Source organism: Stigmatopora nigra, chromosome 10 (genome assembly GCF_051989575.1).
Source record: "Stigmatopora nigra isolate UIUO_SnigA chromosome 10, RoL_Snig_1.1, whole genome shotgun sequence".
Taxonomy (NCBI): domain Eukaryota; kingdom Metazoa; phylum Chordata; class Actinopteri; order Syngnathiformes; family Syngnathidae; genus Stigmatopora; species Stigmatopora nigra.
The window spans coordinates 6843291-6870350 of NC_135517.1; the positions used below are offsets into that span (position 1 = coordinate 6843291).

General features: G+C 36.9%; 2 protein-coding genes and 1 non-coding gene across 14 annotated transcripts; all 3 read left to right on the top strand.

Annotated features, from left to right (window-relative positions):
* Positions 1-1931: 1931 nt before the first annotated feature.
* On the top strand, positions 1932-8017 carry arfgap1 (ADP-ribosylation factor GTPase activating protein 1). 9 transcript variants are annotated; one of them, XM_077726575.1, is made up of 13 exons: positions 1932-1998; positions 2137-2246; positions 2423-2594; positions 2705-2805; positions 3005-3091; positions 3539-3653; positions 3717-3773; positions 3900-3932; positions 4219-4248; positions 4854-4910; positions 6196-6255; positions 6712-6767; positions 6873-8017. In XM_077726575.1, the coding sequence occupies exons 1-13, from the start codon at positions 1939-1941 to the stop codon at positions 7210-7212; spliced, it is 1278 nt and encodes a 425-aa protein (XP_077582701.1). In that variant the 5' UTR covers positions 1932-1938; the 3' UTR covers positions 7213-8017. The 9 variants fall into 9 exon arrangements, with proteins under 9 accessions (XP_077582701.1, XP_077582703.1, XP_077582704.1 ...); XM_077726577.1 differs by lacking the exon at positions 6196-6255; XM_077726578.1 differs by lacking the exon at positions 6196-6255 and having other exon boundaries at positions 6718-6767.
* Positions 8018-10212: 2195 nt separating this feature from the next.
* On the top strand, positions 10213-10300 carry trnay-gua (transfer RNA tyrosine (anticodon GUA)). The gene is given in 2 exon segments: positions 10213-10249; positions 10265-10300. It is a non-coding gene; the product is annotated as a tRNA-Tyr (tRNA).
* An 86-nt stretch (positions 10301-10386) lies between these two features.
* elmo2 (engulfment and cell motility 2) lies at positions 10387-26900 on the top strand. Of its 4 annotated transcripts, none has more exons than XM_077725749.1 (23): positions 10387-10604; positions 13172-13242; positions 13447-13554; positions 13825-13865; positions 14230-14302; positions 14375-14425; positions 14792-14961; positions 15119-15218; positions 16036-16187; positions 16377-16455; positions 18014-18049; positions 18337-18387; positions 19596-19718; positions 20101-20220; positions 20306-20410; positions 20491-20599; positions 20677-20813; positions 22102-22265; positions 22366-22478; positions 22575-22682; positions 23161-23243; positions 23598-23675; positions 24174-26900. In XM_077725749.1, the coding sequence occupies exons 3-23, from the start codon at positions 13477-13479 to the stop codon at positions 24372-24374; spliced, it is 2172 nt and encodes a 723-aa protein (XP_077581875.1). In that variant the 5' UTR covers positions 10387-10604; positions 13172-13242; positions 13447-13476; the 3' UTR covers positions 24375-26900. The 4 variants fall into 4 exon arrangements, with proteins under 4 accessions (XP_077581875.1, XP_077581876.1, XP_077581878.1 ...); XM_077725750.1 differs by having other exon boundaries at positions 10388-10604; positions 16036-16181; XM_077725752.1 differs by lacking the exon at positions 18014-18049 and having other exon boundaries at positions 10389-10604.
* The last annotated feature ends 160 nt before the right edge of the window (positions 26901-27060 follow it).

A 27060-nucleotide genomic window follows, 5' to 3' on the forward strand; every position in this document is an offset into this window, starting at 1 on the left:
CTAAAGATGAAAAAGGCCACGTACTGTTGTTTATGGTCACTGTCAGTAATATTGACCATGAGCCTTATCCTTTTAGTATCACTGAAGTTTTTATGACTCATTGCCAACAGGTTGCAAACGGGGCCCTTTGATCATAGGCAACTTGAAAGAATATTTTTGCACATTTTCTCAGACATTACTAAAAAATATTGTATTTCAGTTTTTTTGGTTGCCTTGAAATTGGGGAAAAATGAGTAAGCAAAATCACTGTGAAATGCCAATATTTATTTTGTAAATTGGGTTTCATTAAAGCCAAATGAGGCAGATGGATTTATTTATCTTCTGTACCCACTGTTGATTTACATGTTGCTCACATTTGTACACAATGTGTGGGCAAATATTTCTGCCCAAAGAGCATACTTGAAATTTATACCAGACAAATAGGACAATTCATTGCAAAAGTAATAACTATGATCTCTATTCGTGTAGTTTTGTTAACTCAGAGAGCACAACACTGCAATTTAGTGTCCAATCAGCCAACCATGCATGTTTTTGGAATGTGGGAGGAGATTGGAGTACCCTGAGAAAACCGACGAAAGCCCGGGGAGAACATGCAAACTCCATACAGGTGGACTAACCTGGATTTGAACCCAGGATCCCAGAGCTGTGATTTGTACTTTATTGAATTAAATTGATGGATTTTTACTGTTGCAAATGGATAAATGATGGCCACAATTTGCAGTGGACTGTTTTGGTGACACTGATGGGACTACCACAAATAAAATAAAAAAAATAGAATAATTACAATATATAACAATATAATAATTTTGCAAATTGCAGTGTTTTTGCCTTTCAAAGAGGAAAACTGCAAACGGATGAGAGTGTATACTAGTGTAGAATAGCTGAAGTAAAATAAAAGGAACCCCCATAATGCATTGCAGTGCCCACGTATACAAATAGGAACATGGCTGCCGGTATTTGACACATCAGTCCAGTTTCGTTCATTTTGTTAGTTTGATAACCTTTCACGATCGCCACATTTGATTGCGATCGGAGCTTCTATTGAGGGTTATTTTTACGCGTCCTCTGTCTTTAGTTTCTGCCAAGAAAACAGGTAAGAGTTAGTTCGCTAGCCTGCTCCATTGCTAAGTCAGCCTTAATGATTGGTGTGGTTATCTTGCCAAATTAGAAGCTACTGACTAAAAAATAATTATAACAATAATAAAAATGAGCAAGATATCAAACCCTGTGAATATTTAAGTAAACGTCATACATAGCATGGGATGCGGATACGCTTGAAAAGCTTTTAATACAACAAACGCGACATGTACATCTGTAAAATACTGTATTTATTGTTTCTATGCCACTTGAAATAAACACTATTCCGCATGCTTATGCAAAACAAATGCTGGCCTGTAGTCAGCTGGGATATGCTCCAGCACCCCCTCTGAACCTAATGAGGATGGAGCGGTTCACATGATGAGATGAGATACTATTTCAACACAACAGCGATTAATAGAACACACTCTACAACACTGTCATGACAAGGTTGCAATATTTTGTGTCCTGTGAAAGATAACCACCTTAACTAACTTTATTTATAATACAAGGCTCACAGAACATAGTCTGGGTACACTTAGCAGAATCATCTATTCAAAAACTTTCCAACTCATACTTGTCAAGCTTGGCTAAACATATTGGTTCATATATTCTTCAGAACATATACATATATATTCTACAACATATTGTAGTTTCTACTGTAAAGGTTCAGGCATAGATCCTGCAAAATCCAAGCATGCTACACTAACACTTAACAGTGGGCTTTCAAGTAAGTACGAGGCTAGACTTTGCATCCACACTCACGAATGAATTGGGAGAAGTCTCTCTGCATTTTCTTGTAAAATCCGGTGTCAACGCTCATGAAACAATTTTCATTTGATTTCTCCTCAATCAAGCATCATGGCAAGTCCAAGAACCAGAAGAGTATTGAAGGAAGTACGAACTCAGGATGAAAATGCTGTAAGTCCACAAATCAAATAATAAAAGAAATGATAAGTGCATTTTATGTAGTAAGGCTTCAAATTGGGGAAATTGCGGCTAAAGAAAATTCTAAATATGAGTATAAGATTGATAAGTGTCTTTTTGTTTTTGTCACAGCTATGCTTCGAATGTGGGGCCTTCAACCCCCAGTGGGTCAGTGTGACATATGGAATCTGGATATGTTTGGAATGCTCTGGAAAACACAGAGGTTTGGGGGTACATCTCAGGTAAAAAAAAAAACTGTCAAAAACGAAAGTGCATGTTAATATACAACAGTTAATAAACTAATGTTAATATTAAAATGTAAATGATTACAAATAGCTATTTTCTATTTTCTTTTCTTTTACTACTTCTTTTTACATAAACTGTTGTTTGGAATGTGCCATTTCTGTTCTTCCTGCAGCTTTGTACGTTCTGTCACGATGGACAAGTGGAAGGATATTGAGCTTGAGAAGATGAAAGCAGGGGGGAATGGCAAATTTCGTTTATTTCTTGAACTTCAAGATGATTACAATCCCAACTGGACTTTACAGGAGAAGTATAATAGCCGTGCTGCTGCACTCTTTCGGGACAAGGTACACTGAGTTGACATCAATGGGCAATTTCTCTTGGAGAATAACCCTGTAGTACTGGAGAATGCAATTAAAGGCTGCCTTCAAAACAGTCATTTACATCCAAATTTTAGGTTGTCACTGAAGCAGAGGGGAAAGAGTGGTCCATCGAGACATCTTCTGCCAAAAATTGGACCTCACCACAACCAAAAAACAATCTTTCAACCTCCCATCGGTAAGAATAATGAGAAAATTATACTGTTTGTAAGAGCAGATCTATTGAAAGGTGTTTTTTTTAACCAAAACTATTAACACATTATACATGGATACCAGCCTGCAACATTAAAATTGCTGAAGCTGTATCATGTGTGTATTTTTTTTCCTGCATGCCCCACCAAATGAATATTCGATAACAAGTCCATTTTGTGCGTCAGGTCTGGGGGATCTGGACCGACTTCTGTCGCATCTGGTGATAAAGCTTTCGAAGACTGGTTGAGTGATGACGTGAACTCTTACCAGAGGTAATAAAATGCTTTCACATTTTATTTTTTAACTTCTGATCCCATAATTTAATCAGTTAACACTGATCCAATTCTAATTACCAGATCAGGTTTTCAATTTTTGAAATCCTATTCTGTCCTCACTATTTCAAAAATCCCAAAGAGCTGTTCTCGATTCTCATGAATATAAATGTAATAAAACGGTTACAGCAAACCTAGTCAATCTGCAAGCGGGTTCTGGTTCATCACCCCGCCTTAACGTGCCTCATCATGGCCATTAAAACCCCAAAAACTGTTTCCCCTGTCAAGTAGGTTTTCACCACTAGAACAGAAGGGCATTCCGGGCATGTATTTTCATCCAAAATGCCCAAAAAAGGCCAAATTGATACCCCGAGGGGCCAGGTAGTATGCGTTAGGCACTATGATTGTGTAATTGTGATACCAATTTTACTTTGTTAAACACTTTAGCGGAGGTGGCTATAGTGGGAATCAAGAGAACCGCTATGTTGGCTTTGGCAACACCGTTACCCCAGAGAAGAAGGAGGAAGACTTTATAAACAACGCAATGTCCTCCATTTATTCGGTAAGACATTTTAAACTTTGATTTTCTTTGTAATAGATTTTCATTTCTCTCTTTGTTTTTCAGGGTTGGAGTAATTTCACCGTAGGAGCCACTAAGTTTGCTTCTATCGCAAAAGATAATGTAAGGACACATATCTTCAAAACATACATTTACAAAGCGATATTTATCTAACAATTTGTTTTCATTAACCGGTAGCCTTTTTGTAGAAAGGGACTTAATTGATTTTCACATTTTCTTCTCACTCAGACATCAAAACTGGCTAATCAAGCAACTCTAAAGGTAAGACTGATGCAGATGTGTTACATGTACACAGAACATACTGATTACTTAAAGAGGCACCAAAATATGTATATTTTTTTACATTTGTTTTTATAAACTTGGAAGCCATTGTACCAGGTTTCTAAATATAATGTAATTTTGGTGCCTCTTTACTACTGTTTACATTTATTTGTAACTTTCCGACCAAAAAACAACTAACTATTTACCTCACTGCAATTTTGAAATAGAAAAGCATGATGCTTTAATGACTCTTACTTTAATATCTCTTTGCTTTCCCTGGATGTAGTTAAGGGGTTATAAGGCACCCCCAGAACCGGTAAAGCAAGAAACAAGCGCATGACTCTTTGTGCATTATGCTTGTATTTAAGTGTCATTTTTATTTAGTCATTTTTCTGGTTTGCATGTTCTTTTTATTTTGGCTTGGAAAGAGAATTTGGTGGCTGTTGTGTCTTGTTGGTTCCTGCATCATGAGGTATATAAATGCTGTCAGTGTATGGATAATTTATCGAGTTTATCAATCTTTAGTTTTCTCATCAGTTAATGCAGTGTTACTAAAGCAAGATAAAATTAAAACAAATAACAACAACTACTGTATAAATACTTTGTGACATCTGTTGCAATCAGTTATCCATTCATGTGTCAATTTGGTAAAATTTGTTTTTGTGGTGTTAAGGTAGAATGACATACTTTGAAAAAAAAAATCTCGGTCATGTTTTTAATAGGATTTTATGAAAGGGAATCATTAACCTATTCCTGTGTGTTTATTTTGTCTGTGTTTCAGGATTTTTTGTTTGTTTACTTATTTAAAAAAAAAAAAAAAAAAAAAGACCTAGACAAGTTCAGTGTTGTATCATTTGATAGCAAGCTGGAAATGAATGATATGAAGTGATTTATATTTTCCCCTGTTTGACTTCCAACTAGGCCACAGAGTTAGGACACACAATAAACGAGAGTGTTATCAAACCTACCCAAGAGAAGGTAACATTGATGTTTGAAGTTGTTCAATTGGTGGTGGGTTGCAGCATTTACAAACAAAACAGCTTCAGATGTGAATGTGCTTGCTGTGTTCTATTCTATACTGCTTGCTTTGCAGCTTCCCCTGATTGCCCATTACAAGACAAAAAAGCTCTGCATCCCTAATTGTTTAGTGGCAGATGGAGTTTTTGATTGCAGAAAGAAAAAAACCTGTTAGTTGTAACATTGTTTTTATTGTATTTGCTTAAGTTTGGAATAATTTACTGGATAAGCCTTTTTTTGTCTTGTAATGTACATTTGGCATAGTTAAAGGCATGTGGGTGCATGAGCTTCACTTTTCTCTCATACACAACTTTTGTATGATTGTGACGGCTTTCTTTTCCAAATAACACTTTGTTGTTCAGACGATAATCAAAAATAATAGAAAAAAAGTGCACTGGGACAAAATGATCGATTACTATCTGCTGTTCAAAATTTAACAGCTCCTTTCTAAATGCCATTTTTTTGTGATTTAAAAAAAAGACCTTAGATAAAAAAAAAATTAAAAGTCAGAGTAAACTGAGTTTGTTACTCATTAAATTTAGAAGAAATATTAAAATAAAATTAGCTTTTACAGATATTGCTCAATGGTTTCAGTCAGGGGACAAGAACAAGATACTTTTCACGGGGTTAACCACTAAACACATTTATTATTCATTCATTTTCCTGCTGGAGCCTAGCCCAGTCACCTATGGCCAGTAGACAAGGGACACCCTGAAAGGCTTGTTGGCTAATCACATGCATTTCTTATCAAGTGTACATATCCTTTAGGCTTTTGCTAGAAAAATAGAGGAACCTTCTCTTTTAGCATGTCCATATGACTTTAAATTACCAAAGGAAATGGCTTTGGGTTTTAGAACGGCCGAGCCAAAATCCAGACTGTGTAGCGCAACGGGGGTGTCCTGACTATTATGGTTCTGTGCTGTGGCACCGTCTTTTTCCAAAGAGGGGGGTAGATATTCTAGCATCAACCTCTGGCCTGCAGGACAACAGTAATTGAAGGCAAATGTGCTGCAACAAAGTATTAATTTGGGTGGGTGTGTATTTAAACATACATGATTTTAATAATATTTTTATTTTATTTTATTAAAATGTGTTTTAATGTAGATCTTTTTTTAAAAGTATTAATCAAGGTCTTTCTTTTTGTTGTTAAAAAAACATGGCATTTTGAAAGGAGTGTATACGATATTATTTCCACTGTTACTGTACTAAAATGATTATTTGAATAATTCCAATTTGGCTCATTCAGGTCAAAGATGGCAAATTGCTAGATGAAATGACAGTCGGCATCAGTGAGTTGGCAAACAAGGTAGGAATGGGGGCAGAGCTCTTCCACACACGGAGTACAAAACCAGTCTCGTGAAGGTGAAGCAGTGTCTCACGACATTACTGTGTTTTATCGCAGTTTATTTGAAGGGAGGTTAAATAATGGTCTAGAAATTTTGGAGGGGCCCCTCCTTGTTTTTTTCCACTCTCATATTAGACTGGTTTTGTTAAAACATGTTTATATTTATGTATATTAATTTTGTATGTTTTTTTTTCTTGCTGCCATTTTAATTTTGGTGGTAAGTATTTGTGCACAACATTTTTATAGATTTATTTTATTTCACCTTATCTTCTTTCAAGACAGTACATTAATATTATAGTTTTTTCAAATAATACTGTGGATTAAACAGAATTGACAAACTATGACATGTCCGTCAATATGCCAAGACAAGTTTTATGTTAGTTTCTTTTTTTTAACCATAGTCTTATCGTATCCTAGATGCAGGGAGCTGGTGCCAAATTGTCCAATATTTTCTCGGGAAAACCAGAAGATGGGTAATAACAATACAACTTCATGTTGTGGAAAATGTCTAATGCATATTTGTGCTTCAATATGATTTTCATAGTGTTTTTTTTTAAATATTTTTATAATTTATTTAGAGCTGCTGGTGATAGCTACCAGAACATGGATGCCACCGAGGGATATCAGGGCAGTTCCAGTCAGCCGGTCTCAAAAGACTTCTGGGAAACATTTGGTAGCAACACCTCCCTAAAGGCCAAGAAATCCCCGAGCAGTGACAGCTGGACCAATGCAGATAATTCTGCAAAGAAGAGCTCTGACAGCTGGGACAATTGGGGCTCTGATGCAGCATCCAACAACAAACACAGTACAGAGGAGAGCTGGGAAGCCTGGGACAACAACTGGGAGAATGCAGATGGGAAGACCAAAAAGAGTCCCACGAAACCTGCTGAGGAAACATGGGGTAATGCAGACTGGTAGTCATCTCACCACACAAAACTTGTCTCCCTCCCCCTTTCTGCTCCTTTTATCCGTCATCCCAATAGCAAGGAAAGGCAAAGTGCCATTTCCCTTAACAAGTCTCACCAACACATTCAAATTGAGCAAATACTTAAGGTTTACATTAACTGCATGAGAAACAAAATCCTATTCTTGACAGGACAGTTCAATTGGCGTGGCTTTGTTTTTCCTTTCCTCTTGTAAATAGGCACCACCAAGCAAAATAATGCATCAAAAAGCACTGACATAAAATGGTTAAAACAACATTAAAATGGAATAACCTAATTGGTAACTAAATCGTTGTTTATACTGTATTGGTGCAATTGTTCATTTTGCCTTCAAATGAAACTTATGCATGAGATACAAAAAAATATTTTAATTATAAATCATTGAAAATACATTACCAAGCTCGACGACTACATTTGCCTTTTCAGCATCGGACCATTTTTTAGACATAAAAATTATATCATTTACATGACATTTTAGGTGTAAATTTTGAATCCTCTTTGCAAACCTGGAAACCCATGCTAATCATAATATCTGTACTATAATGAACCACCCCAATCGATCATCACGGTATATTATTTTTTTTAACCATCTGTACCCGTATATTTTATGCTCCCAAGAAATAAAGCACGCTGTTAATTTAAAATTGTATTTTTTACTATTAGATTTTTCAAAGAAATCAAATTCTTTTTCTTTATTAGATAACTTGCATTTCCATTCAATTAAATACAGTTTAAAAATAATATATAAATAAACATCAACATAAGGCTATGTGCTTCAATGAATTTATTTAATTCATTATTTAATAATCTGAACTGATAAAACATTTAATAAATAGAGATATATCTTGATAGCTTTGACGCTCAGTCAATAAACCCTCAACCCATTGTATATATATTTTTATACCCAAATATACAATTCATCTATTGTCTTCAAGCATATGGGATATTTTGGTTTGAATGTTTTGTGAATAGTGAAAAAGAGTGGACTAAGAATAATATATTTCATGCAGGCATAAACGATGGGTTGTAATTTTTGGAACGTAAAACAAGAGTGCATTCATTCACACAGAAAAAAATGGACTGTATTTTTACGTACTTTGACGACTGCTTAGTGTTCAAATCACAACTACAGATGAAAACCTTAATATTTCTATTTGGAAAGTTGGACAATGAGAATTTATTTTTTTGGGGTGGATTGGTGTCTAACCAAATAACTTTTTTACTTTCTTTTTCAAGATCAGGTGTACATCGGTGGAATATTTGTTTCTTTTTCATCTGTTAGTGTCTTGTCATCAAGGAAATATGTTGAAGTGAGCAGAGGAGTTTCATTTCAAAAGAAGTAGTGCTTTATCACCATCTAATGGCATCAAGAGGCTAATACAAATGACATTTTTTTTTGTATTTGTGGCATCTGTCCCCCAAATAGTGCGTATGACTAGTTGTTTCCTCCAGTGTGACCTTGAAAGACATTTTCACCTTGACCCCCCCCCCCCCCCCTCATAACCACCAGTTTGTTTTAACTGTTAAATGATTTTCAATGAGACAACTATTGCATTCCATGTTTCTACCTCAAAGAAGAGTCTTATTATATTAGTATTCAGTGCATCTTTGTCTGAATGATGACATGGTTTTCATCTTTAACAAAATAACAAAAGCACTCTCAATGTGCTTTGCTGTCAATGTAGAACAAAAAAATAACCTAGAACAAAAGTGCATCTGTCTGAGAACAAGTGTGACGCTGGACTGATTGTGGTTGTGTGCGCTTGTGTTAAAAGCCTTAAACTGTTCTTTGCTCAGTTCATTTTCATGTCAGTTTATGTGCAAATGTGAGGTGGAGTGAAAGTTTTGCTTTTGTACATGAACATCCTGTTATCACATTGTGTAGCCAGTCTTTCTGTTAGTTATGGATTGTGTTCTCATATGTCAATTTGTATATTGCACATGGCGCAAAAAGTATAGTAAACACCAGAATATGGATATGTATTTAAATGCCGTATATATGAGAACACACTCCAAAATTTACAAGGATTTTTTTGTTTTCATTTAACACCAGTACGATTTATATTATGAGATTTTAAAAAAAAATTCAAGTCACGTGCAATCTTTTGTCCATGTGTTGTTGGGGTGCATTTTAGATAAATTGTGTGTAAACAAGATGCATCCTCAGGATGACAAACACGGGTGAGGCAATAGTGATTTTAATTTATCATAATCCAGTTCCACAAACACACACATACACATACACTCACAACAGCTCAGCTGTTGTGCCTGTGACTTATGCTATGCTATGTTCATGTCTCACATGTCAAAGATGTTATTTTTGATGTTGTGCATGAGCTATGTAATGTGAAATTTAAAGCAATCAGCTGTTGTTAAATCTCGAAAAATTGTTCCTACGGTTGATCGAAGTGCATTCATGTCTGCTTGCCCCATCAAATTGTCACCAGCCGCAATTCCAATGATGTGAGCTGGTGTTACAGGCTGTGGATATTTCTCTGTGAACACTGTTTCTGTGTTGAATAAAACGTGTTATAAATTCAGTTGTTTTTTGTTGACACTGAAGAGCATTGAATACATAAGGAACCCAGTACTTTGTTCAGATACAAAAAAGTTTTTTTCCAAAATATTTGTGCCCTTCAAAAATATTTTAAAATGTATATTTAAATATTTATATATACAAAAGTTTTTATCCTTGATAATAGGTAATAGTAATCATGCATTTTTATGTTTTAATAGGAGAAAAAAAACCAAAATAACCAAATAGTGATACATCAATATCCTCTACAATATAAAAAAACAAGCGAATGAGTATTTCTTTTGAGGTCATATAACTTGTATGTTTGTAGGTTATCGTAAATGGCCAAAATATTGTATTAAACCAGCCATCTAACGCATTAAAGTAATATTGCTGCAACACCGTGCTCAACCATTTTATATTAGTATATATTTACATACGAACACGCATCGTCCGTGCCCTTCGATAGCTCAGTTGGTAGAGCGGAGGACTGTAGGAGCTAAGTGCTGAAATCCTTAGGTCGCTGGTTCAAATCCGGCTCGAAGGAATGTTTTTGTTGCAATTTCGACCCCTAGCTCATATTAATATCATCATATATAAAAAAAAAGTAAAATCGCGTGGGTGTGATCCGTACTGTTTTTTTTTGCATTCTGTCAATGAATCCCGACATTCCTTGTTGCACACAAGCAAGAGAACATGCTGTCTTTGCTTATTTGGGGGAAGATCTGACATTTGCATCGCGTCCCGCCTACAAGGCGTTAGAGGAGTGTCTGCTGCTCTTCCCAAACATTTTCACCACGGCGAGAGAGACAAGAGGGGGATGCTCTCAGCATCGATGGCCCAGCCGCGGGGTGAGTAACACCGATCACCGATTCGAGCAATAATCACCACTTCCACCTATTCATCTCACCTAAAAGATTGATAATACATAGAAAACTGGGGCTCCAATGGAGGAGCAGACGGATGCGTGCTGAATAGAACCATCTAGTTTTAGGCTCAGCACTTCTGACTCGATTTAACGCCTACTGATTCTTTTATTTTACATTTGGACAAACTGTCAACTCTTCAGCAAGCAGAACGACGTTTAATTTAACCTCACCTACTCGATGTTGCTGATTACTGTTGAATATTTTCGCAGTTACATCCGGTGCAGCATCTGCTCGTCACTGCTTCTCAATCTGATGTTGTTCAATCATGCATGCGATTGGAACTCTTTATTTTAACACTTTTGGAAATGCATCTTAATTGACATTTAAACCCTCGCGTTTTGGTGTCGGAAAAGCAAAAAGTGGCACGACTACCGGCGAGAGCTTGCACGGTAACAGTGCCATAAACTGTCCATTTCTTAGCAGATGCCAGAGGAAACTATATTTAGTTTTAAATGCAAACGGGGATGCTTCGTACTGCGTTTTTAAAAGAAAAGGTAACACAATAATGGTGATATTCGTTTCAGCTAGAGTAGATATCACCTGCAAGGATGTTGTCTGGCCACAGGGGGCGCTGTAGACAACAAGCTGAATGGCTACATTGAAAGTTGTGTACTTCCTGTCGCACAGCTGATTTATTGGTCAAAGACGTTTTTTTATTTTTTTTAAAACGTGGCTTCACATTCATCTTGGTGACTACACTGCTTCAGTCATTTATACTTACCTATCTCATCTCATTTTCTGATCCGCTTTTATCCTCATTTGGTTTGCGGGGGTGCTGGATCCTATCCCAGCTGATTCCAGAGGCAGGGGACGCCCTGGATCGGTAGCCAGCCAATCACAGGGCACGAGGAGACGGAAAACCATGCACAATCACACCCATGACAACGGTCAATTTAGAGTGTTCAATTAGCATGCATATTTCTGGAATGCTGGTTGCATATTATTTTTCATAGTATCTGATTGGGAGCAGTGTATATATAGTCTAATTATTTGCAGTGGGTATACACTGTTTTTACTCCCCTAGGCCTGTCACAATGATTGCAATATTGACTTATAATCCGATCAGGAAATCTATCACTTGGCCTTTTATATTATAGTATTTATCTCAAATAACTGACCTTTTCCAGTGGGAATATGCCTTATAATTGCATAATGTATGGAAGACCCCTTACTGGGAAGGCTGGCAGCCAATGAGTAAAATGAAACTGCAAACCTCAGTCTAGCTATGGAGTGGCAATATTTTAAACCGTGCTAAAAATATCATATCTTGGAAACTGCCGATTTTTCTCAACTTAACTGCCAGGCTAGTTAGCGGTTGTTGCCAAGCTACCAGTGAACACGTGCTCATAAGCAGGCTGGGTCTATTGCTGCTGACAAATCGTGTCCCTGGTGCACAATGCACTTCTATGCATTGACTATCGCATTGTGTTGTGCAACAGTCGAACCACAAAGTTGGACGTTAACATGACGCCGACTTGACTCGGCACACAAAAACCTTGATACATACATTTTTTTGCATAATGATAATAATAAAAATAATATAACTGCGATCGGCTGGCTACCGATTCATGGTGTCCCCCACCTGGTGCCGCAAAAAGTCAGTTGGGATTGGCTCCATCACCCCCTGTGACCCTTATGATGAAGCGGTTTAGCGATATGAATGATTGAATATATCAAACAGCATGATGATTTAAACTGGAGTGGTTCACAAATTCCTTTTCACAGTATTCTGGGCCTGTTAAGTTGGAAACAAAGCAATAATTTCGTACTATGAATGTCAACAGTCTTGATGTATTTTTGCAACATTTACGGGCTAAGGAAATTATTTGCAAATAAGAGTGAGGGATTTACAGGTTTAAACTTATATTTAATAAGGACTCCATGTTTATGACGGCAAACTGGCTTAAGAGGGATTTAGTAAACTTTGTAAAAGCCTCACTTGTAAAGATCTACTGAAATGTTAGTCAATTCAGCGGTAAAATAGTGTTGGGTGTTGCTACAAAATTCACCAAAAGTGATTTAATATCTCTCGCAGGCTGCTTTTTTTGGGGGTGGCTTCGTTCCAGTATTCACAACGCGTGTTAGTGCTCTAGCATACAAATGCTGAGGCTTTGATGCTGGCTCATTTGAATAGAACTCAGACATTATTAATTGTATTCATTGCACTGGTGTTATCTGACAATACTTTTGGAGTTAGACCACTTTAGATTTCATCGTACTAGAATAGACTTTTAATGGTTTACTTACTGTATAAATAGTCATTATTTCGATAGAGAATCTAAAAACATTCTCGTAAATGGTGTATAGTTTTATTAGCCTTTTGAAATTTGCATTTAATTAACAGGTCATGTTGGAAAATGAATGGATGAAAATCATACTGATAATTTAGGGTTATGTTTAATGGCTATCTTAGTAAAACAACATAAATCGTGCATTGTTTCTTGTATGTTTGTCCCAATTAATCATTTTAATACTTTGTTTTTATTCAGGGGAACTGACAAAGTGGTTACTAGTGCCGTAGTGCGACGTAGAGAGATTCCATCCACATTTCTTCATTAAGGTAATGAACTTCTCAATTGATCACCAAAATAAGTTTGCTATAATTTGAAGTAGCCTTTATCCCGCTCTGTAGTTGTTGACCTTATACTGCTGGCTTTTATAAATAGTATAACTTGGGTTGCCATATTGTGTGGGTGGGGCAATGACTTTGGACTTAAAGTAAATAGAAATGTCAATGAAGTAAGTCATGTATTCCTTTTTCTAGCTGTCTGCAGGTGACAACAAAAAGGCAACCATGCCACCACCTGCAGATATTGTAAAGGTGGCTATTGAATGGCCGGGTGCCAATGCTCAGCTTATAGAGATGGATCAGGTTGGTGCAAAATTGTCCTATTTTACATACAGGAGATAACATAAAGCAGAATGATCAGTCCACTTCTACAAACTGACATGGACTGCTTGCTCTACAATCATGTTTTGTTTAGTTAACTACACCCTATTATGGATTTACTTGTATTTTTATGTGTGAATTATAGTATTTGTTATGTACTTGCAATTTATACCTTTCACCTCTGTCTGTAGATATTATAATATTTTTTTTCACATTCATTTACAATTTTTTTCCGTCTTCCATCAACGACAGAAAAGACCTCTGACCTCAATCATCCGTGAAGTTTGCGATAGGTAAACCTCTTCTCTCTTTGATATTTCAATACCAATGTTATATATATGTAATGCTAATAATGTGCAATTTCAGTACAAGTTATCTCTTCTGTTTTGGAGATTTAAGTGAACTCACTTTTAGCATGAAGCTGCAATAGGAAATAAGGCTTCTGATTCACAAATCTTGCAATTCATTGTCTATCTTACTTTTTATACATGACAGCCTGTCCTTTGCCGTGATTAATTTTGTGACTCTGAATAAAAAAATCTAGGGCTGCAAGCTATGAAGGAAAAAAAATCAGTCTAAGTGTCTTGCAATGATATAAATTTTGTAGCGAAATGTCACATTTTATTGATGGAATAAAGCTTATTTCTTCATTTCCAGCTGGTCCTTGTCTGGCTCTGAGCAGTTTGCTCTACGGTATGCCGATGGCCCTCAGCTTTACATCACGGAACAGGTGAGCTCAACTCTTTCTGTTTTGTCCTGGCAACTGCGTGAATATTTCACTAAGCTTGTGATTTTTCTTTAGAACCGCTGTGAAATTAAGAACGGGACAATTCTTCGATTGGCCATTTCTCCCGTGAGTAACAGTTACTGAATATTTTGGACAAAAAGCGCACTTAAAATGCTTTGTACTTTCCGTAAAATTGACTTTATAATCCAATACGCCTTTTGAGTTATGGTTGTGTTTACTGTACTAAAATCTATTATAGAGGCGCATTACTTTATCAAAGCCACATTCTCCAGAATGCTGTGAAATATGGTATACGCAATTTCACCTATGCAGTAGCTCATCTTTCAAGAAATTGTTATTGCATTATTGTCCACTCCATTGTTCCTCAATTACTTGAAAACTGTCCTGACACTAAATGGCTCTGCACAATCAACTCACCTCTTAACAATCATTTAATTTTTCCTAATTGGAATTTCTTCTGGTGTCTGACAGGGCCGCGCTGCCCGGCAACTGCTAGAGCGAATCCAATCCCACGGGATTGACGCTCGCCTTGAGGCTTTGAAGGAGCTGGCAAAGCTGTCGGCAGACCCCACGTTTGCCGCAGAGTTTATCAACATGGAGGGAATCGGGACATTGGCTCGTCTCGTCGAAAGCGGCACGCAGTGAGATATTTTTTTTTCATCTTCACTTGTTATTATTATTATTATTTTTTTGGCTTTTCACCCACTGAGATGATTACTTTTCAAAAACAGACTCTGTCACGTGCAGTGTACCGTAAAATGACATCAAAATGTGATGAAAACTCTCTTCTAAAATCAGATTTGGCGAAATGCTGGCCTTCACTCTTACTGCATTCCTGGAGTTAATGGATCACGGCATTGTATCTTGGGATCTTATCTCGCTCTCCTTCATTAAACAGGTACCTTACTTCATCCCTCTCTCCACAGTCGCATAGTCTTCATTTATGTCCTAGTCCTTGTTGTTCGCTGGCTTTGATTTACCTTTGACCTTACGTACTTCCTACACAGCGGAAGCGAGTGGGTGCTGTTGCCTAGCAACACCCCGGATTATTTGGACCTCATCCAGCGTGTGCTTTGCGCGTGTTTATTTTCCGAATGCTTCAGTGTAGCCCTGATAGTTCCTCATAACAAATGCTACACAATAACTTGGGGGATATTTGATGGTGAATAAGAATGTTGCTATCCGAAGATGACTCACAACCAGTGTATGGTGCAGATTTTTGTCATGTACAGTGTTCCCTCGCTACTTCGCGCTTCAGCTATCGCGGACTCGGAGCTTCGCGGATTTTTTTCAGGAAAAAAATATATAAAAAATGTAAAGATATTAAGTTAAAATTATAAATCACTTCATCTTACAAGAGGTGGAAACAAAATATTCAATAAGAATTAGTAATTGCATCAAAGAAATGGTCGATAACATGGTGAGAGTTCAGGAATGGCATTAATGACGTCATGGCTGTTTACAGGCGCATCTTTACCGCCCAAAAAACAATGTTTCTTCTATACGGACTACTATGATGTTTTTGCTTGGTGGTGCTTTTGTGCACGTGTTACACGTTTCTTTAAGCATTTTTGAACGGGCACCCCTACTTCGTGGAAATGCACTTATTGCGGGGGGTCCCGGTCCTCATTAACCGCGATAAGCGAGGGAACACTGTCCCACCCTCCCACTCCCAACGCAGTTTATTTATTTATTTATTTTTGATTCCTCCAAAGATTGCAAGCTACGTGAACCAGCCCATGGTGGATGTGTCCATCCTGCAGCGCTCCCTGGCCATCCTGGAGAGCATGGTACTCAACAGCCACAGCCTCTACCACCGAGTGGCTCAGGAGATCACCGTGGGACAGCTCATCGGGCACCTGCAAGTGTGAGCACACTCACACATGATCAGGGATATTCTGCTCCCTGATTGGAGGGCCAGAGTAATAAAAATACTACAGGCTTTTTGATTTTAAGGCCTGCCACAACTCATATACACTCTTTTGGAACTCAGTGGTTATACATGTGGAGCAAGATACTTCTAACAGGATTCTTGTTTCGCTTGATATCCTTTCAGGTCAAACCAAGAGATTCAAACCTACGCCATCGCCCTCATCAATGCGCTTTTCCTGAAAGCACCGGAGGATCGACGGCAGGTCAGACCACTGGGATGGGGAAAAAAATGACATGGCATAAAACTGTCAATGATTAGGATTCTTGCAATTTATAAAAGAGGCCATTATAGTTTTATATATTTATTGATATGATGTTATTATAGCACATCTGTAGTGTGAAGTCTAAAGAAATAATCCAAGACATGCATTGAAAATTCAGCAAAAATCCAAAAACAATATACAGTTTACATATATATTAATATATTGACAAAGTACAAGTTATTCATTGAGTTAATTGATATTAATATATATTTTTGCGGCTGTAGTTTTCAGAAACGTAATTTTACCTTGTCACAAGAAGAGGTGTCCTAATAGCAAAGTAGGGTAATTAAAACATTCAAATACTGCAGGCGTACCTAATGTTATGGCCTGTTTTTTAAACAATCTGCTAAAGCACCTTCCATCAAGATGCCCGAATACAAACTATAATCTATCGGATGAACATAACTACCGTGGCACATAGTACTTTTTCATTAGAACTCCCAGACGATCATTATACATATACATATTTCATAAAGTTGCCTTAAAGCCTTATAGTTGCAAATCTAGTTTGATTGAACACAATTTGTTTGATTGTTTCCTGCACAAACATGCATGTGCACCAATTCTCAACATATTTGGTAAAAAAAAAAAACCTAAAGAGAAACAATACAAAGAGGATTATCCTGTTGCTTATTGCCTTTTTTTCTGCATGCGTCACTAATGCATTATGTAGGTACTATAATTGCCTCCAACAGATGAAGAATATTATTATTTCATGCTAAACTAAATGTTATTTGGAAAGTGGATTTCTTTCCCTTGACCACTGGGGGGCAAACTGACTCAATTACTTGGAACATGACAGAGTTTGTGTTCTTTGAATTAAATATGTAATGACATCATTTGCTTTCCTGTGTCTCACCAATGTGTAATGGTGCAGTGCAGGCAGATTTACCACCTGGTCAGAAGTATTTATGTCCTAGACTGCCATTTAGTGCAAGTTTGAGAAGCTTTATGGCCTCAACAAGTGGCACAATTTCTGCTACTTTCACCATGGTTTAAAATGTATCTAATTCCATTTAGAAGGCAGAAGCAAAATCCCGATTCAACGACAATCAGTTTGCATCAGTGGTAATAGTATCAGGCCATCTTACTGTATGCGTTGTCAAAGCCATACCCTGTTTTAAGAAATTTGCCCAGATTAATTTATGACCTTATAAATTGTAGTAGGTGTTGACGCATTATAACAGCCACAGAGCTTCTCTAGATGATAGAAAATGCATTTTGTAGCTTTGCTCCAAATGCTGATAGCCTTATTATATATACAAATGATTCGAATAATCAAATGGGAATGAGGAAGGGTGACTTTTGCAGCACCCTATGCTTCACACAACTTTTTCTTACATAAATACTGTAATTGTGTGGCGTTGTTGTTTGTTTTTCTGGGCATGCTGTGTCAGTGATATATTGTTGTATCTCATTTTCCATGTTTTGCGCATTTATGTTCACCACTGCACATCCACCTCCTCCTACTCCTCCTCTTCCTCCCTTGACCTTGTAGGAGGTGTACGCTAACCCGCTGGAGCAGCACCTCACTGTGAGTACACGCCAGCTTCTCATATCATCTTCTCCACCCCACAGACCTTCACGCCTTTGTTTTTCTTTTGTGTAAAGCTGCTGCATTATCCATGCAAATGTGGGCAGCTTGCCTGGTCTGTACATAGATTCATGTTGGAACAAATTGCCATAGGAGTTTTTTTAACTGAGGGGCAAAACTGGGTTCTGCTATTGTAAAGCTAATGAAAGATTGGTCGCCTTTGCTGTACCTACCGAATGATATTTGTTTATTGAACTTTTCTATCGATTTGCCTACTTTACTCACAGGAAATGGCAAGCACTTTGGCCCAGAAGCACCTTCGATCTATCATTCTTAATGTGAGTACCGGTATGCTCCAAATGCCAGTGGGCTTTCTGATAGAATGACTTGCTTTGTATTGCTATTCAACTGAGAGTAGGTAAAAAAAACAGCATTTTTTTTTCCAAAATCATACCATCTCTGCCTTATGTATAGGACTTAAAATGACATCTGCTATTAGATAGTACAGAACCATTGAGCAGTATTAATAAAGCCACACAATTTTGTCACATTTAGCACCACAGTGTTTAAAATGCGGTGGGAAAATTCACACCCCATTTTAAACACTGTATGGAGTCACTTTCTTTATTATATATTTTTTCTTTATAGAATTTGCTGCAAATTGTGGCAAAAGTGCAAAAAAAAGAATTTTTGCTCCACATTTGAAACATTGTGTAGCGATCAATATGTCAAATTGAATGCAGCATGTGCTACTTTACAAACGAAGCCCCATGTAGAACATTTTTGAATATTCAAATACTACTATTAGGCACTATTTAAGAATACTTTTCAAACTAGGGCATGGATGCTCCATGCACCAAAAACCACACACTCAGTTATGGCAAATATACTAGACTAATGTGAAATATGTTGAAGCAGAACCAGCAAATGTGAAATGGCATGAAATCCATGAAGCGTAAAAAAAAAAAAAAAAAAAGCCTGCTCTCAGACTGCTTCCTTTTGGCACCAACTTGTGTGGAAACGCTTCCCTGAGCTGGCTGCAAATAAGGAAGACTGCAGTCTTATTTCCTGGAGCAGTGACAGACAGTATTGTGAGCGCTCTGGAACCAAATCCTCCAAGACTGTGACCCACTTATGAGGACTGTTAGACCATAGCAGTATACTATGTATCCTAATTTGACCTGACTACCTCCACGCTGCATGTTTTGTACGTGCGTGAGGAATGGTAACCCAAACTGTACAGACAAAAGTAATGAGGCCACACATAATGGTTATCATTGGATTATTTGGATGCTTTTTCTAAACCACTCTGTTGTATGAATCTCATTGTTGGAGGATATTTTGGAATTACTATAAGCTCTTGGACAATTGTAGTAGATTTGACTTTGAAGTAAGAATTTCCTGCCAAAACCTGGCTAACATCAAACCAAAATTTGCAGCAACAAACTCTCCTTCCATCTATACTTTTAGTCAGTGTAATCCCCAAGTGTGCTCATTTCTTCATAAGCTCTGCAGTGTACTAACTAATTATGTGGCTCTTCATCAGCACGTCATAAGAGGAAATCGACCAATCAAAGCAGAGATGGCACACCAACTTTATGTGCTGCAGGTGTTGACGTTTAATCTTTTGGAGGAACGAATGATGACCAAAATGGATCCTAATGACCAGGTACTATAATCTCATATAAGGATGTGTCTTTTTCTTTCTTTATCTTGCCTTAGAAAAAGTTATAATTTTTAAAAGAGAGAATTTCATTCAAATAATTATTAACGGCAATAGAAGTCCAATCCGTTAGAAAATTTAAATGTAAGTAGATTGGATGTATACAAATGTTCTGTTTTTGAATAAACTGATGCAAACTAATAATAGACTTTAAAAACATGATTAACTCATTAACTTCTTTTTCATGAGGCTAGACATTCAATACATTTGAACCAGAGCACTGGCATTGAATGATTTGCACTTCATAAATAGATTCAATAAAATACTATGGGCTGAAATGTTGCTATTTTGTATTTATGCTCAAAATGTGCTGGTTTCTGGTAATCAGACTCAAAGAGATGTCATTTTCGAGCTACGGAGAATTGCTTTTGATGGAGAAAATGAACCCACTGGCACAGAAAAAAGAAAGGCTCTGTATGCAAAGGATTATAAAATGCTAGGTTTCACAGTAAGTTTCCTCTGACTCAAATTAAATGTGAATAGCAACACACACTGTCTCTTAAATTGTTGTTATATTCCTTTCTCACATGTAGAACCATTTGAACCCTGCAATGGATTTCACACAAACTCCTCCAGGGATGTTAGCTTTGGACAACATGCTGTATTTGGCCAAGGTCCACCAGGACACGTATATTCGGGTAAGTTCTGACTCTTGTCAGGCTGACAATAATTGTGGGCGAGCGACTGGAGCGTAACATGTTTTTTTCACTCCTAACAGATTGTTTTGGAAAACAGTAGCCGCGAAGATAAGCACGAATGTCCTTTTGGCCGCTGTGCAATCGACCTCACGCGAATACTCTGCGAGATACTTCAAGTCGGAGAGTTGCGTAAGTCAAATGTTGCCTGAATGTTTATCATCGGGTGATGGGAAATGGATGGATGATATATTTTGTTGTTTCTCAAGCTAATGAGGGCTGCAACGACTACCATCCTATGTTCTTTACTCATGACCGCGCATGGGAGGAGTTCTTCTGCATCTGCATCCAGCTGCTCAATAAAACCTGGAAGGAGATGAGGGCCACCCCAGAGGACTTTAACAAGGTCAGTAAAGATGTTTACTGTCGAGTCAAATGCCTCCCAAATGCAACAATTTAAATTTTAAAGGGAGATCGCATATGAAGCATGGCCAAGTACATTCACATTAATTCTATTGTCTTTTTGGTAAAGTCCAATTGCACAAGCGGGGAAGGCCGTTGGTTTTGCCAACCATTACCAATCTATTACAAATACAGTGTTCCCGTATTTATTTATTTTTTCCCCAAAAAATCCGCAAAGCTCTGAGTCCGCGATGGCTGAACCGCAAAGTAGCGAGGGAACACTGTATATATCATTTGCTTTTCTGCTTGAAGATAATTTAATAAATGATGTGGTTTTGTTAGTGTTGATTGTATTATGATTTAAGTCTGTGAAATTATTCATGTATTCCTCCTCTCCACAAAACAAGCACATGTTCAACCCTTGGAACAAAACCTAAATAGGAAAAATACGCATCAGATATTGTTTGATTCAATCTAATTATATTCCGGAGCTGTATCCAAGTGTTTACCTTTTAGAAAAAAAGGGTAGTTTTGTATTGTCAATATGTTAATTAATGTGGTCTTACTTTGTTAAAACAGATTTAAACCGAAACTAAATCAAAGTGAGATGTGTTATTGTGTATAAATGTATCCTATAATATATATTTTTTAAATTCTCTAAGCTTTTTTTTTTTATTGCAACATCTGAGGGAGTGAGGGGTTTGCGCTTGACGGCTTGCAAATTATTTATTGCATTTTTAAACCTCATAACTGAATTGATTTTTTACCTAAAATGTCACCAGCTCTCTAAACATCTTTAATACATCCCATTATTCTGTCAGATTTGTATAACTGCTTTGGCACAGAAGATTATGTTTCTATTTTCACCGTAGTGAGAGAGCCGTATTATATCACATTTCCATCAATTGACGTAGACGGTAAAAAACAAAGAAAAAAAAACGTGTTTATTGTTCTAAATTCTGCTTGCTGCCTCTGCTGTGAGTGAGTGAGAAGGAATCCCTCAGGAGTCGGCAGCTAAAGAGCTCTTGCTCCAATTAATATTACACAACAGCTAAATTCTTAATGCTGTTGACTGCCGCCCAGAGAGGTTTCTTCACATGAAGGCATTATGAGTCCTTGCAGTCTATTGTAACAAATTAGCTGCCGTTATTTACCTCGAGTCCATTTTGAATATAAATGACTAGAAATGAAGAAAGTTTGTTCGCTGACGGCATCACTTTTTGAAAGGGGAAAAATGGGAGTCATTCCTCATTAAAAAGTTCAATTTTATAGGAGAGTCGCATGCTTTGCAGGTGATGCAGGTGGTCCGAGAGCAGATCACCAGGGCCCTGGCCATGAAGCCATCGTCTTTAGACCAACTGAAGAACAAGCTACGTGGTCTCAACTACTCGGAGATACTGCGACTACGACAGTCAGAGAGAATGAGCCAGGATGACTTTCACTCTCCGCCCATCATGTCAGTGTCACGTCAATTTCCCACACTTGTTAAACGGCATAATATGTCATCAAAGAATATGTCAAAATGTTTGAACATCTATGTCATCTTTGTGAGGCAGCGAGCTTCGAGAGCGAATCCAACCCGAGATTCTGGAGCTCATCAAGCAGCAACGACTCAATCGGCTTTGCGAGGGAAGCTGTTTCCGAAAAGTGGGGAACCGCCGAAGGCAGGGTGAGATCATTTTGCCCATTTTTTTTTTAAATACACATGTAATGTGTCTTCTTTCTTTTGACTGTGTTGTGTTAAGCATTCCCACCTGTGTTACAGAGAAATTCTGGTTCTGTAGACTCTCTCTCAACCACAAAGTGCTGCATTATGGGGACTTGGATGAATCGCCCCAGGGTGAAGTGCCTTTTGAGATGCTGAGCGACAAGAGTAAGAGTTTGCTTTATTTTGACTCATCCGGTGGCCCACTTGTGTTCCTGTTTCCACAAATCGTTTTTAAATACAAATACTTTAAGTTATAGGCAGTCAGACAATTATCCTAAACTGGAGAGAGTAGTTACGTCATTTTTTTTATTTTAGAAGGCTAGTGAACTTGTTACCAAACGTTGTTGAATGTAGAATATTGAATGTTTTTTTGGTGGAGTAAAACATTTTCAGATCAATTTCATCCATTTATGTAGCATAAACGGATGAAATTGATTGGAAAATGAGCTTGCAGTATTCATTTTGGACAAAAGGCAAAAGCAATATACGTACTGTATTTAAAATGTGTTGGAAAAGAATGTGCTATAAAAATGTGGGATTGAGCTAGATTTGACAACTGCTCTTCATTAGAGTAGATCATAAATGGAAAATAATCACACGTTCAATATAAGACATGTTGCCCATTTGATTTGTATTCTTATAGTACTTGTTTCTGACATGAAGTCTGTGGTGACTGGGAAGGACTGCCCACATATGAAGGAAAAAAGTGCTCTAAAGCAAAACAAGGTAGGTGTATGATAAACATTCTGCCTTAAACAACTTTGGAACTCTCATTAAGCCTTTCATAGTTTGAGGCAACTTGAGAACACGCTTTAAGGATTACTTACCTAAGGGAGAACCTGACACAAATACGATACTAAAAATGGGGTCACCCAAAAAGAGGTTCCACTCACCACACACACTTTCTTTCTTTGTTTTTTTTAGCTATAGCCTGAACCAAATATCTAATTGATACATATGATCAGCACTCTCCCTTGTATTCAACTTGAGTAATATAAAGCTTTGCTGATAATCAATATGATTAGGGTAATTTTTTTCTTTGGGATTATGGATTTAACATTTCGAAACGGTCTTTCCCAGGAGGTGCTAGAGTTGGCTTTCTCTGTCCTATATGATCCAGATGAGACGCTCAACTTTGTTGCACCCAACAAATATGAGGTAGGCCAACAAGCGCACATCAGTCATTATACATATCTAATTGTTCCGTAACTCACCAGGGCCCATGTTAAATCCATATTTCATTCACGTATATTGAATGAAAAACTCAGGCTTTTCAGTTGACACTATTCAAGACCCTCACTGATCTGCTATGCTTTTATTATTGTAATAACAAGCTCTAGGGACTAAAAGAAATCTCTTCACTCTTGTGGTACTAAGCTTCCACCACCCCATGAATAAACAACCCTAAATATACGTAATAGTTGTTATAATTCACATTTTTATAGTGTTGATCAAATGACGTAATGATCCAACAAATGCACAAAGTGTGAGTCACAATGCCGTGGCACCATACATTATGACTGTGGTAATGGAATTCCTACCCATTTTAAAAGGCCTGTGGTGATGTAATTTGTACGTAGGCGTGACCATTCGTCAAACTTTCTCGTAATTCTTGCAATCATTCGGGGTTATGTGCATTTGTTTGTTGTGGACCAGTACTGCATCTGGACGGACGCTCTATGCGCATTGCTGGGGAGGGAGATGAGCAGTGATTTGACGAAAAGTGACCTAGACACGCTCATCAGCATGGAAATGAAGCTCCGCCTCCTGGACCTTGAGAATATCACAATTCCAGAGGCTCCACCCCCTATCCCGAAAGAGCCCAGCTCTTATAATTTCACTTACAACTATAGCTGAGTTTTGATTTGAAAGGAAGCTTGCAATGGTCAAGAATGTGCATACCTTCGATTTGAATGAATCCTGTCATGTGTGATTCAGAAAAGGATGCGTTGAAATCTCCAAAAGCAAAAATAATCCCAACAAAATCCTTTTCAGTCACCTATTTGTGATTTCTTGGTGCAAGTGAACTGAGGAACAAATATCTGTTGGAAATACTCCACGCAAAACAAAATATCATTGAATTGATGTTACCCCTCCCACCTAATATTGGACTTTTGGAGACTATTTGTTGTGTTCAGCCTTTTTGAACTGCACGATTTCACTCTCTTTGTCTACTAGGCAATCTGAGTATTAACGACGTTTCTTATAAACAAGCCCTTCTGTTGTTAGTGATTTTAATGATAGCCCGAAAGACACATTTTTAAACTCGAAGAATAAGCAAAATAATAGCCCGAGGCAATGGCTAAATCTTTCTATAGAACACAAAACACTGGCGATAATATCTGCAAAACATAATAAACAACAGAACAAAACATATAGAGAAAAACAGACTCATGAGACATGGGGGACTGGTAAACCTGAAATATTTTTTTAATGTCTGTGAAGAAAAACAGTTATGACAAAATATTATGGTCTGTCCCTAGACATGGCTTATGTCAACGATCCCATTTCTTGATCTATCTGTGGATGTTTAAGGGGGGATTTCTCTCCCAATTCTGGCTTGCATTTTACACTTTAAAGTGGGTACACAAAGGACTAGGTACTATTAGATAGAATAGTAATGCAGCTTACTTACCACATTAGTTAATCATGGTAAATATACTGTATATTCAATCATGTTTTTGGATCACTATTTTCTCAGCTCTATCTTCCAAAACTAGTTTCTGCCCAGCTGCATAATCTGGATAAACTAAGACAAAAAAAAGACAAGCCCAATGGGAATACACCATGTGGCACATTAAAACTGTTGCGGTCTATAAAGACACTGAGATTTACTATTCTCTCTATTGTCTAAGTAGCTGAACAGGACCAAAAATATACAAATAAAAAGAGGAATGTTCAAACGTCTTTATTTTTGTTACTGGTAATAATATTAATCATAATTTAATCTAAATCTAGAGCAGGTTTCACAGTGGTTCTGTGTGGGTTTACACGGTAATTGCCACATTATGGCAAATTCAGTTCAAAACTGAATCAAGGTTAATTAATCAATACTACTAATAGAATTCAGGAAGAAAGCTGAGCTGAGATTTAGACACAAAACCCCTCATCTTTGTAGCCGTTGGGTTAATTAAAATACATAGCATTATATTGTTCGCTAAATATTTAGGAATATTCTTGCATACATGCTCTTTATGTACTCATTCATCCCATAGCAGTCGCAAAAAGATGTAATATATACTATATTATGTACATGAGATCAGGTTTTAATTTTCATAGTTTACATACTATTCAAAACTAAACCAAATTCCAATTGTGGTACTGATGTCTCCTTGTTTGCAAGCAATTTTTTTTTCGCAAAAGTTATTGTAATTTGTTACAAAACATTTCTTATTTCTGAACATCGACTCTGTTTTCAACAAGAGATTTTAAAGAGTTTCCATAAATGGAATGATTGTACTGTATATAATTTTTATATGATTTTTTTTGTTTACCAGTTGGATTGAGGCAAAAAAAAAAAACAATTCCTATGTGGGTTTTTTTGTATTATAGTGCCCATTACGATACTCATCCTGCAGTGTTATTTGTTAACAAAAAAATATTTAGGTCATCGTATAATTAATAATTACCTGTGGATGTTGAATGTCGTACAAAACATGTCAATGATGTCATTTGATAATGCTGAACAGATTTATATTTTTGTAAAGAATTGTACACTGTGAGGAGTATGGCACTGAAATAACATCGCTTTGCGTCAGAATATTTTTTTTCCAGCATGCTATTTTTTATTTTATTTTATTTTTTATTCATGCAAAAAACACATTGCCACAAAGCAAAACATTTGAGACCACCTATACGTTATGCTTTCACACTTTTTTGGATTTTTATTTCAGAAGGGCAGGATTTTTTTTTCCATTATTATTATTATTAGAATAGGCACTTTATGAGGAAATGATGATGTCTCAGTTTTAACATTAGTGTGTACTGTATGGCTAAAGAATGTTACATTTCACAAATTTTATCAATGCTATTTGTGAAAAATATGTCTGCTTTTAACTAATAGATGTTGTAATAGTTTATATTTTTTACGAATAAGAATTTGCTGTTATAAATTTCTTAGCATACAGCATTAACTGCATCAACTGAGAAACAAAAAAAATACATATATAGGTACATGCTAATAGTATGGCTTTGTGTCAGGTACTTTTCTCCACTTTCTTGTATCAATATTGAATGGAATGTTGTTAGTTATGAAATACAAAAAAAAGAAAAATATATAAAAATAGTTTACATATGCAGTACTAGTCAGTGTATATGCGGTATTGTGTTGCCTTAATTGGAGAAAATGTATGTTCTCTGTGAATAAATATAAAGTAACTAGCATTTACCGATCTTTATTTTGATTCACTGACATCAGCAATAGAATTCTTCCCAACGATTGGCAAGTTACTCCTTTCTTCTCCATTCATCTCCTCCCCTTCTTTCTTGAAATGAGCAAAACGGGAGCTTTTGCAGCTGTGAATTTTACATGCAGTCTACTCCA